Source organism: Rattus norvegicus, chromosome 4, assembly GCF_021556685.1.
Source record: "Rattus norvegicus strain SHRSP/BbbUtx chromosome 4, alternate assembly SHRSP_T2T, whole genome shotgun sequence".
NCBI lineage: Eukaryota > Metazoa > Chordata > Mammalia > Rodentia > Muridae > Rattus > Rattus norvegicus.
The window spans coordinates 153,318,588-153,331,652 of record NC_141537.1 but is presented as its reverse complement, the minus strand read 5'-3'; the positions used below and the strand labels follow the sequence as shown (position 1 = coordinate 153,331,652).

At 42.8% G+C, this 13,065-nt stretch overlaps 1 protein-coding gene across 11 annotated transcripts in view; it reads left to right on the top strand.

The window, feature by feature from the left end:
- The window catches only part of Csgalnact2 (chondroitin sulfate N-acetylgalactosaminyltransferase 2), a 37,333-nt gene extending 26,165 nt beyond the window's left edge, over positions 1–11,168 (top strand). For 4 of the 11 annotated variants that reach the window (XM_087656936.1, XM_087656933.1, XM_087656935.1 and 1 more), the window contains exon 8: positions 2,907–4,995. In XM_087656936.1, coding sequence (XP_087513062.1) covers positions 2,907–2,911 — 5 coding nt within the window. In that variant the 3' untranslated portion in view covers positions 2,912–4,995. 11 annotated transcript variants of the gene reach the window in all.
- The last annotated feature ends 1,897 nt before the right edge of the window (positions 11,169–13,065 follow it).

Here is a 13,065-nt window from a genome sequence, read left to right as displayed (position 1 = left end):
TTGTCCCTGCCCCTCAGCAGCTCAGCATTCAAGGGAGCAGGCCCTGCACTTTGCATGGGAAGCACAATAGGGCTGACCCTGGTGGCAGGGGCACAGGTGAGTCAGCACTCGGGAGAGCAGACTTGCCTCCTTGCCTGTGTGGCACGAACTGGCCCTGGAGGCAGGCGTTCTTCATGAGCCAGTCCCAAGGGCATGAGACCTGGAGAGCCTGTGGGCTGAGCAGCTCAGACACCACTCGGGCCCAGATCGAGAGCTTTGAATCGGCCTGCCCAACACCTACCTCATCAGCGAACTGCTGGGGTGCGTGAAGAAACTAGTCCTACAGATCGAAAACTGCAGGATCTCCATGCTGCAGGCCAAAAAGAGGATATCCAAGAGACCTGTAGGGTTCCAGTACTGATAGAGTAGCAGAAGCCAGAGGCCTCGTACCAGACCCACACATCACTGCAATAAACGTTTGCATGCAAAGCAGTGTGAACAAAAGGTTATACAAAGGACACTGTGACATGCTACAGCTTCCACAATGACGTTTTCATTTTCTCTATTGAGGGTAGATTACAGGGGTGGAGGGTGGGTACAAGGGTAGGGTAGAGGTGCATGATGTAAAATTCACAAAGGACCAATTAGTTTTTTTAAACTTAATTCACTACTATAATTCAGAACGGTTTCCTACCCCCACTCTTATATCTCAGTTCCTAGAAACAAGGTGTTTTAAAAATCTAGAGGATTTTTTTTCTAACTTCACTATGAGGACCTAATGGGACTAGAGGTACAGTTTCCCAAAATGAAGCCCCTTGTGGACAGGCCCACATGCAGTCCCTAACTCTTACTCATCCAGCACTCAGGAATCATAGGCTTTCCTGTCCCAGACTGGCTTCTGGAGACATTTCTTCTCTGGAAATTAGTGATTCTTTGTATCTGCATCTCTCTCTCTCTCTCTCTCTCTCTCTCTCTCTCTCTCTCTCTCTCTCTCTCTCTCTCTCTTTCCAAGCTTCACCCTATGACCTTCTCAGAAGGATCTAAGAGAAATGGTTGCTTTTTCAGGTTTTCAGCTTTTTATCTGTTGAGACTGAGTGATGATTTCAAAGTTTCTTAAATGCCACTCGTAAGGAGTTCCCCTGTGTTTAAGCATCTATACTATCTATCTTTAATATTTGAGCAGCAGTTTCATATCTGTAAGGAAGAAAAACAGAGGTATATTTAGCAGTTAGTACAGATATGACTGCTTAAAGTTTATAGAGATCTTAGATATGAATATTAAATTATATAGCATAATTTGAAAGAAGACATAATTTAGAAGCCTAGGTCTTAAAGAAATTCATTCATTAATTTATTTATATGGATATATTTAATGTATTGAGTATACTCTCACTGTCTTCAGATACACAAAGAAAGGGTTTCGGATCTCATTACAGATGGTTGTGAGCCACCATGTGGTTGCTGGGATTTGAACTCAGGACCTCTGGAAGAGCAGTCAGTGCTCTTAACCACTGAGCCATCTCTCCAGCCCCAAATCTTTTGTTTTTTAAGACTTTGTTTTCTAACTGTTCAACAAACTTCAAATATTCTTTGTTCTTCCTCTTTAGAGTCAGTTGTTTAGCTTGACACAGTTTAAGGAGTATCTACATTTCACCATCAACCACTGCTGTCAGCCTCCGCTCCTGCAGCTGGTCAGAGCTGTGCTGATGAGGTTGTCATCACATTTGTGTGCCATGCCCACGGCACCGTCTTTCTCTTAGTTTATTTTACAGGCACTGGACGCACAGCCCTTGCTCCTTTGAGACAGACTGGCCTCAGCCCTAAGGTCCCTGCCCTACCTGATGCCTGCTGGTGTTGTAGGTGTGCACCTGCCATGCCAGCGCTCTTTGTCTTTGCTTGCCTTTCTTGTACGCTCCTAACTGAGTGACAGACATCTGGCAGTCTCTTCCTTGAATGCTTTCTTCAGTTGCCTTCAATTTCGGTGTCTTTTACAGAGTCATCTTCCTTGCCAGCCTTCATGGCTCAGCTTCTGCCGTTCCCCGCCTATATGTAACCTCTAAAACTTTGTGTGTGTTAGTATTTGAACCTAGGCCTTACTTTCTTCTGAACTCCTTCAGCAACACCAGTTCATTCCTGAGTTTAGACCATACCCTGCTAGAATCCCTTCCTTAAGGGAGGTGTAAGTACTATCTCTCTTCCTCCAAACGTCCCACCCGGCAGCTCACTCCGGTGAATGCAATAGACTTACTATAGACCAACCCAGCAGCTCACTCTGGTGAGCCCAGTAGGCTTACGATAGACAAACCCAGCAGCTCACTCTGGTGAACGCAGTAGGCTTACTTCAGACTAGTGTGGGAGTCACAGGAGGAGCAGAGATGATTGTGAGGCAGCCACACAGGAAAGTCTGCACCCAACAAGGATAAAGATTGCCCAGGGCCAAGTGCCTGGGACCCCTCCCTAGTCCTTCCTACACTGTGTGCTTCTCAGCCCTCCCAGAGGCCACATGCATTTGGGACAGAATTGTGTATCCCTGGTTGGGAGACATTACAGGATGCTGCAGTGAGGGTCCCTGCTTGTCCTCTAAGGAAGGTCAGCAGTCAGCAGGTCCAGCTGTGGTGGACTTTTGCAAACAGGCACAGCTAAACTCATGAAGATGGTGGCAGTGTGGCCCAGAGAACAGTTGTGTGTAACATTGTCTGCGCACCCAGTCTTAAACTTCTGTCTCCTGTTTGTCCAGTTCTTGTGTTCCCCCCCCCATGGAAAGTTTTCCATATCCCAGAAAATCTTGTTTCTTGAATGTTAGAAAAAAGTATTAATGGGGTGTCTGATTTGTATTTCCTTCTCCTTTGGCGTTCTGTAAAATTTGGTGTTCTTACATATTTATCATGATAGCGATGTTCTCAGCAACTCATGTTGAACTCTCGTAGTCTAAATTCCAGTGGTTAATGGAGTTTCCAACCAGGAAGTTATCCTGCTCTGCTGTCGTCTTGTGCTGTACGGAAGGCTGTACATTTGGAACAGAACATCTAATACTCCATACTTGTTTATGCCCTGGCTGTCAGACACTTAAAGCCTCAGTTTTGTACCTGCAGGTGGATTCGACATGGAAGTAAAAGGCTGGGGTGGAGAAGATGTTCATCTTTACCGAAAGTACTTACATGGTGATCTTATTGTGATTCGGACTCCAGTTCCTGGCCTTTTCCACCTCTGGCATGAGAAACACTGTGCGGACGAGCTGACCCCTGAGCAATACCGAATGTGCATCCAATCCAAAGCCATGAACGAGGCCTCTCACTCCCACCTGGGAATGATGGTCTTCAGGGAGGAAATAGAGATGCACCTCCGCAAACAGGCGTACAGAACCAACAGCGAGGCCGCTGGGTGACAGGCAGCGCATGGGAGTCTGAGCCACAAGCCAGCACTGTTTATTCAGCCTTAACTCCAACTCTAGATTCTGTGCCTCTTCCAGAGAAGGCTTTGCCCATGTTCTTTCTGAAATAATCTGTAGCTCAACTTGATGTAAGAAGAAAATGCAGGCGTCTTGATGGAAAGCCTGCGCTGTGAAGGTACTGTGGTATGCACCAGTTGACAAAGTGAAATTGATATTTGTCCCCAAATCGTTTGAATTAGACTCTGCCTGGTACCTGTATTCTGATTGGTCGTGGATGTGCGCAAGGCTGATGTTGGGTTGGCTAGCACCCTCCTCCAGGGTACAGAGTATTGGCTGGTCATGGTGTTCAGGTGGCTATCACCTGCTGACCACTAAGCCAGTCACTCGACTTCAGTCTTTAAATGAAGCTTTTATTGATCATATGTAGAAAATTTTTCACAGAGAATAATTAACATATCTGAAACCTGCAGTCCTTCATGAAGGCATAAATCTAAACCCCTTAGTTTTATGTTGCTTTACCTCTAAATATATTTTTAAGCAAATGGATATAGTACATTTAATTTAGAATTTATGGCTTGATTATAAATAAAATATATTGTTATGTTACCAATGTTCAGAATGCATAGTCAAACTGTCATAGATTGTTTTGAACATTTTATTATATTGAAATGCAGGAAAGTAGCTGTGTTTGGAACATCATTTTATATAAGCCAGATGTATCAGAACCTTCCTGAAGAGACACAGAAGATATGAACATTATAGCATGGTTTTGTGTGCTTTTGTTTGCACTGTCTTGTTTAGCATAGCTACATATATATTTATTTTCTAGTATGTTAATTTTTGCCACAAATTTGCTAGCATTTGTATTATACTTCCAGTTGAAAGAGTTTTATTGAAAAAAAAAACAATTTAATGTGTTATATAATAAGATCACCCTTGATTTAAGAAAAGTAATCTGATAAAAATATGAATTATGGAGTACTTTAAAAAACATGTACAGATTAATGCTATTTTAATTGAAATGTAAATTATTTTAATGAGACAAGATGAATAAGAAATTATGTTCCGGTAGAACTGTACTATAATATTTATCACACATGGATATTTTATCATCCGGCCATCACTTGATCAGGAACTGGCGCTACGGCGAGGGCGGGCTTGCTTTCATAGCCCTTGACTCTTACAGGGCTATTTGTATATAGCCCATGCGAACTCGGAAAGTCACTGTTTGGTTCAGTAAATCAGCCACCTCAGACGTGACAAATGCCAAATCTCTAGGTGCTAAGGTGAGTCCACTCCAATGGTAGCTAACTGCTGAGGGCTCCGGGAGTGCGAGGTGTTTTAAGATGTATAAAGTGCTCTCTGCAGAATAAGCAGAGCCAATGTCTCCTTTGTACACACTTATTTATTGTAAAGAGCAGTGACCATGGTATTTAAAGTTAGGGTACTTAGTGATTTATAAAGGTGGTTTCAGCTTGGTTTTGAGATAATCAAATGATTTTTACTTTAACTCCTATTTTTTTAAAACTAGCTTTTATTTGAAGATGGGAGCTAAGATTTGAAAGCATTACTATATTTTTTACATTAAGTGGTACCAATAAAGTATTTTGTTACCAAAAGCCAAATGAAAATGTGGTAGACTACTTTCTTTCTAATTTAAAATATAAGTTCATAACGATTCGCGGCATGCCTTTGTGACAGTAAAGAGTAAAGCACGCACCAGGGCACAGCATGTCACTAGCCCTGCCGTGCCCTTTCTAACGCACACGTCCTCCACTGTCTGACTTTGTCAGGTTTTACATTCACATTATTATGTACTATGAGATATTGTGTTCTTAAAGTTGACCCATGTCGCCGGGCGTGGTGGTGTACACCTTCAACTCCAGCTCTCAGGAGGCAGAGGCAGGGGGATCTCTGTGAGTCTACAAAGTGAGTTTAAGAATAATCAGAGATATAAAGAAACCCTGTCTTGAAAAACAAAACAAAAAAAGGTTTACCCATGTTAATATCTAAACTGATTCATTTTATTATTGAGTAATATTTCATGAACATACTCTGATATTGACTATTGGTAATATTTGTGCCTCCAGAGCATTTTTTTAATTTATTTTCATTTTTTGTTGCTGTAAATATTATTGGTTAGCTTTTGGCTGTTTACACTTTTTATTTTTTTCTTTTTCTATTACAAGAAGTGGTATCATGGGTATCATGGTACAGTCTTAGAAGTGTGCCAGAATTTCTGTAGGAGTAAAATTCCTGTATCTTCAGTTGTGAGTATAGTAACTGAACTTACTTTCCAAAGTAAGTTACTTGCATCAGACCTGAAATCAATACTCCTCAAACTATTCTGTCAAATAGAAGAGGAAGAATCTCTTAGAAATCCCTTTTTACAAAACTGTATTACCTTAATACCCAGGCCAGACAAAGACTCTGCCCTCTCACCTCAACCCAAAGAAGAATTCATTGTAGGACAATCTCCTAGATGAACATACATGCAAATTTTCTCAATAAAAGAGTTTCAAACTGATTCAAAAAAATCATCCAACCATCCTAGATGATCACTCTAGCTTCATCCTGGAGAGGCAGAGGTGTTTCAGCATATAAATCTATGAGTGCAGTTCACAAAGTACACGCAAGGACAGAAACCAAGCGATGTCTCAATAGATGCAAACAAGGCCTTGACAGAATCCAGTATGCTCTCATGACAGAGGCCTGAAGAATCAGACAGGGGACACATCTCAGCTGAAGGCATGGCAATGTAGAAGCCCGCAGTTAGCATGATGCTAATGAGGATATGCCCACTCTCTGCACTCGTCCAATAGAAGGCCTGGAAGACTTAGAGTAATAAGACAATGGAATGGGGTAATGGGCTTACAGCCAGTGAAGGAAAACATCACCGCGTCTTTATTTGCAGGTGACAAGATTCTATACAGAAAACTCATAAAGATTCCACCAAAAACCACCTCCAGCTGATAAAGTATAAAGAGTAGCAATATGCAAAATTAACAAAAAAAAAATCAGTCTCACTACGTACCAACAGCAAACATATTGAGAAAAAAAAAAAAAAACCTGAGATTACAACCCCATTCACGATAGCCTCAAAAATACCTTGGAATTGGTCTGAGGAAGCAAAAGACTTTTACTATAAAAACTTAAGACACTGAAGAAAAGAAAATTGAAGAAGTACCAGAAAATACCAGCCATGCTCATGGATTGGCAGACGTAATAGTGGAAATAGCCGTCTAGCCAAAAGCAAACCACAGACCCAATGCCATACTAATCAGAGTCCCAATAATACACTCATGGAAATTGAGAAAAGAAACTTAAAATTCATATGGAACCTCAGAGGATTCCAAATAGCCAAAACAGTACTGAAAAAATAAAAGTCTTGCCAGAGGTATGCCCAAACCTGATTTCAAGTTGTATACTACAGAACTTAGTAGTAAAACCAGCATGGTGCTGGCACACACAAAAACCACTGATCAGTGGGACAGAATAGAGGACCCAGTGCATCTACAGCCACCTGATGTTGACCAAGATGCTAAACACAGTGTTGAGGAAAGAAAAACATGAACTTTAAACAGTGGTGTCGGGAAACCTAGGTATCTCCATATAGAAGAATGAAACTGACCTGTTCTCTCAACCTTCACACAAACCAATTCCAACTTGATCAAAACCCGCGAAGTTAGGTCTGAAGCTGAAGAAGGAGTAGCAACAAGTGGACGTTCGTGAAATTCAGACGCCTCTGTACTGCAAAAGGAACTGTTCATTGACTGGCAGGGCAGTCTGCAGAATTCGAAAGAGTCTCTGCCAGACGCATTCACAGCATTAGTGTCTATAATGTATGAGGAACTCAAAAAGTTCAACACCAGTCTAACCCTATTGTTATAGCTGTGGGTTCTGTTCTTTTGTTCTCTGCCCGCTGTTTTTCTCGCTGACTTTCAGTGGGCCTGGAAAGTTCAGACATGCAGCAGGTCACTGCGCATTCTTGCCAGCAGCAAACCACTGAACTGAGAATAGGACCCCCATTGAAGGAATCAGAGAAAGAACTGGAAGAGCTTGAAGGGGCTCGAGACCCCAAAAGTACAACAATGCCAAGCAACCAGAGCTTCCAGGGACTAAGCCACTACCTAAAGACTATACATGGACTGACCCTGGACTCTGACCCCATAGGTAGCAATGAATATCCTAGTAAGAGCACCAGTGGAAGGGGAAGCCCTGGGTCCTGCTAAGACTGAACCCCCAGTGAACGTGATTGTTGGGGGGAGGGTGGTAATGGGGGGAGGATGGGGAGGGGAACACTCATAAAGAAGGGGAAAGGGGAGGGGTTAGGGGGAGGTTGGCCCGGAAACCGGGAAAGGGAATAACACTCGAAATGTAAATAAGAAATACTCAAGTTAATATAAAAAAAAAAGTTCAACACCGATAAAACAGTTCTAAGAGGTACAAATGGCTAAGAAATATTTTTTAAAGTGTTAGCTGTCAGAGAAATCCAACTTAAAATTACTTTGAAATATCCCAGTTAAAAGAACAAGTGTGGAGGCTGTGACAAATGGAGACTCCTGGTGCATTGCTGGTGGGAGTGAAAAGTTTGATTCGCTGCTGTGGGAATCAGCATAGCTATCCCTCAGAAAACTAGAAATAGATCTGTCCACCTTATGACGCAATGATGCCACTCCTGAGCATATACCCAAAAGACTGTTTCCTGCTATGGACACGCATGCCCACCCACAGTAGCTAGAACATGGAAACAACCTAGATGTCTATGAATTGATGAGTGGCAATGCAGTGTGGTACCTATATGCAGTGTGCTGCCCATATGCAGTGTGGTCCCTGTATACAGTGTGTGCCCGTATACAGTATGGTACCTATATACAATATGGTACCTATATACTGTAGAATTTTATTTGACCATAAAGAAAAAATGACATTGAGGAATCGAGCTAGGTTCCTTGCAAGAGAAGTCAGTGCTCTTAACCCTGGCCTCAACCTGAGCTCTTGTGTCAGCTTCTCAGTGCTGGGTCATGCCTGCCAGCAGTGGCATTCTTACCCGGAAGTGCTTTCTAAGGATGGCATTTCTGTTTGGGACACTTGTGTGTTTTCACAGGAGTTTTAGGATAGATAGATTAGATAGGGGTGTGTGTGTGTGTGTGTGTGTGTGTGTGTGTGTGTGTGTGTATAATTCTATCAATTCTTTTCCATTAGAGAATAGTGTGTGTGTATATGTGTGTGTGTGTGTGTGTGTGTGTGTGTGTGTGTAATTCTATCAATTCTTTTCCATTAGAGAATAGTAGCATAAATGTTGTGGGGATAACCAACAACTTTCCAGACTTTCCTTTGGGTTTAAGGCCTGTTCCACAGGAAGAAACACATGGTGTCTGGTACTGAAAATCTGGCCAAGAACCTTTTGTTGGGGAGGTCATCAGACCTGAAGGCTGAAACTAATACTATGATTTTGCTAAGCAGATATAGCACCAGACAGCCCTCTAAATGTGTTTCTTTCTACACACAGATGAGTGCGAATTCCATCAGAGAAATTTCTTTGCACAGTTAATGGTGGCTAATGCAGAAATGCACAAGGGGTCAAAGGGTAGAGAATACGTAGGAAATCTTTAACCCCCATCCCTGCCCCCAAAGCTTGGGGACCAATATGGAAGGAGTAGGAAGACTGTAAGGGCCAGATGTTAGGGGTGACCGGAGCAAACACAGTGTCTTCTGGACAGGACAGGCCCTCCCTGGACACTTGTGAACTCAGGCAGCTATAGACATCCGCACAGTCAACAGTCTAGCACAGGATGGGAAGGAGTTCATGAGCCCCTAGCTAAGGAACTATGACCATCGATAGCTTCTGGGGTAGGGAAAGTCAGTTTTCTTTAAGGCTGTAGCTCCTGGTAGACTGACCATGCTCCAGTAGGTGTCCCCAGTGTCCAGAAGTACAGACACAGGATACTTGGAGTCAATGGGTTATTAAACTTTAAAAAAAAAGATACAAATGTAAAATGGAGCAGGGAGGTGTAGGGATTGATCTCAGAGGAGTTAAGGGGGAAGAATTGGGTGTGAACGTGATCAAAATATATTTTATGAAATTCTCCAAAAAATTAATAGACATATTTATTTTGTAAAAAGCTGAGCTGCTCTGGAGACTTGAGATCTGGAGAACAACCAGAAGTTGGACGGAGTTGCGGAGAAGAGAACACCCAGACACTGACAAGAAAGGGCACAGCAGCAGCAGGCTCGGCTCATGCAGTAGATAGATACACAAGTCTAGCCTCTCCTTGCTGGTTAGGAGCTGATCACATCAGCTGACCATCATCCTGAGTTGCCTAGTGTTGAACCTGAGCCCAGCCAGTAGATCAACCTCTCTCTGGAGCCACCTACCTGTCGCTGCTGAAGAGTCACTCAGGTTCCAGGAATATACGTGATCCACAACACAGCTGCATTCCTACAGCAGGGTGACTAATACCCCAGAGCTTTTGAAAGGAAAAAGACAAGTCCTCTGCCTGAAATGATCCCAGCTTCTGATTGATTCCCACACCCTCAGGGGCCTTGGGAGGCTCCCCCCACCCCAAAGCTGAACCATTAGTACCCCCTGGGGGTACCATCTGAGGAGTCTCAGGAAGGTGAGAAAATCTGCTCAGTTTACAGACTGCAAACTTGAGTGTGGCCAGCAGAGGCCTCTGGTATGCAAAGAAAGGCAGCTGTAAGGTAAAGAGGGGGGTTGGGGATTTAGCTCAGTGGTAGAGCGCTTGCCTAGCAAGCGCAAGGCCCTGGGTTGGGTCCCCAGCTCCGAAAAATAGAAAAGAAAAAAAAAAGTAAAGAGGGCTCCAGCAGGCCTCAAACACATGTCCAGTAAGGAGTCACTGGGCAATGGGATAGACCAGGGTCTCAAGGTCACCCTCATATGCATAGCAAACTGGGACCAGCCTGAAACATATGAGCCCTTGTATTAAAATAAATGAACAAGAAATCAGAAAGATCTCAAATCACCTGGAGAAATACTTCAAAGTCTTAGAAAAATAAGAACAGTGTTCTCCGAGAGGCCCAACAAGCAGCTGACCAAGACTGACACAAATATTTACACCCAACCAATGGACTGAAGTTGGGGACCCCAGAGGTCAAATTAGGGAAAGGCTGGAAGAAGCTGAGGAGGGCGACCCCATAGGAAGACCAGCAGTCTCAACTAGCCTGGACCCTTGAGATCTCTCAGATAGTGAGCCAACGAGGCAGCATTCACCAGATGATATGAGGCCCCCGACACACACACAGCAGAGGACTGCCTGGTCTGGCCTGAGGAAAGAAGATGAGCCAAGCCTGCAGTGACTTGAGCCCCAGAGAGGGGGTGGGGAGGCCTGGCAGAGGGGCAAGGGAGCATCCTCTCTGCATTGGGAGGGCAGTAGGGGGGGGGAAGGAGAGTGGGGGGAATGAAGGATGGGATGAGGAACTGTGGGAGGGTAGACCGGGAGGGGGATTACGATTGGACTGTAAAAAAAATAAAAGTAATAAAAAGAAAAAAAGCAATAGGTAACAAAAGAAATAAGTGAAGGATAGATAGACAGATAGATACATACATACATACTAGATAGGTAGATATAGTAGATAGATAGATAGATAGATAGATAGATAGATAGATAGATAGATAGATAGATAGATAGGGTGGGTAGACAGACAGACAGAATGATCAGGGAAGAAATTAATAAAGTGGAGACTGAAGGAACAGTATATACACTCAATCGAACAAAGACCCTAAAAACTCCACCAGAAAAGTCTTAGAACTGATCGTTTTTCTTTTTCTTTTTGGAAAAAAAATCATATGATATATTCTGATCAATTTCTTCTCCCTCAACTCCTCAAAGATCCTTCCCACCTCCCACCCACTCAACTCCATGGCCTTTCTTTCTCTTTCTCTCTTTAGAAAACAAGCAAACAAACAGTAACAACAACAACCAAAACAATGTTTAATGAGGGAAAAAACAAACACACAGAAACAAAACCCACAAAAACACAATGATGACTTTCAGCAAAGTGGTAAAACACAAAATTCTTCTACAAAGGTCCAGAGCTTTCCTATAATGACAATAAGAAAGCTTCAGAGAAACCATTTAGGGCAGTGGCTCTCATCTTTCTTGATGCTGCAACACTTTAATAGAGTTCCTCAGGTTGTGGTGACCCCAACCATAAAACTATTTCATTGCTATTTCATAACTATAATTTTGCACTTAGGTGACCCCTGGAAAAGGGACATTCAACCATCAGAGAGTTGCAATCCACAGGTTGAGAACCACTTATGGAGGAGAGGTCCTATTCAAATAGTGTAATAGAAAGTAGGTATAACCCTAATACAAGGACAGAAATCTTCTCAATAAAAACTGGAAGATACTGAAGAAAGAAATTGGAAAGGACACAGCAGACAAGAAGGCCTCCCACGCTCATGTATTGGCAGAATTAATACTATTAAAATGGCTGTGTTACAAAAAGCCAGTGCAGATTTAACATAGCCTCATCAAAATGGCAATGGGATTCTTCACAGAATGATTTTCTTTTTAAATCCTAAAACTCCTGTGAAAACACACAAGTCTCTCAAACAGCGATGCCATCCTTAGAAAGCACTTCCGGGTAAGAATGCCACTGCCAGTGGGCATGGCCCAGCACTGAGAAGCTGACACAAGAGCTCAGGTTGAGGCCAGGGTTAAGAGCACTGACTTCTCTTGCAAGGAGCCCAGCTCGATTCCCAGAACCCACTGGCAGCTAACAACCATGTGTAACTCCAAGACCCCATCTCACACCCCAAGGAGACTTACGAGTGTTCTCTCTGACTGCTTCCAGAAGACTGTAAAAACGGAGTATTGGGGGACAGAGCAGTAGCTCAGCAGTTAAGAGCACCAGCTGCTCTCGCAGGGAACCTGGGTTAGGTACGTTTCCAGTACCTTCATGGCAAGCCACGGGATTTGCTTCCAGTTCCAGGGAATCTGACAACATCTTTAGGCCTCCAGGACAACAGGCATGCCCATGGTACATACACATATATACAGGTCGACGCTTATACACATTAAATAAAAATAAATATTTCTTAAAAAAAAAAAAAACTTTGGGTTTTTCCATGAATAGTTGGGGGGGAGGGGACCAAAGGCCTGGAAGCCACTTTTTTTGTTTTTGTTTTTTATCCACAAGTTCAATTTATTTAATAAGTACAAAGCTATTTGATTTTTCTGGTGTTTTTTTTTTCCTAGTTTTCTCAGCTTTGCGTGAGTTGTTTGGATACAATTTTATGATGGTAAAATTAAGTTTAGAAGAAATCCACAAAGTTGCTTGGACTATCATCTTGCTTTCTGTGTTGTAGGCAGAATTTAGGCTAACGCCACCTCGTTGTCATTACTGGTATCATTTATTTGTGTCTTCTGATTTTTTTTATTTGTGTTTTCTGATTTTGTCAGCCTCGTCAGGGTTGGCAAACTATTTCCGGTCCTTTGCAGTAAATAACCCTTATCAGTCACAGGAGACCAGTGGCTTCAAATCCTCCCTACATGCTAATTTTCATGTCTTTAGTTAATAAAAAACAAAAATGTCAAGTCTAACCTCTGGTAGGTGTGAACATCCCATTTTGGCTTTAATTTAGTTTATTCTTAGGGACGAGGTGGTGGGTAACAGCATCTGGTCATTGGCCATCTCTTGGGAAATACTTGGTCATGGTTTTTGTT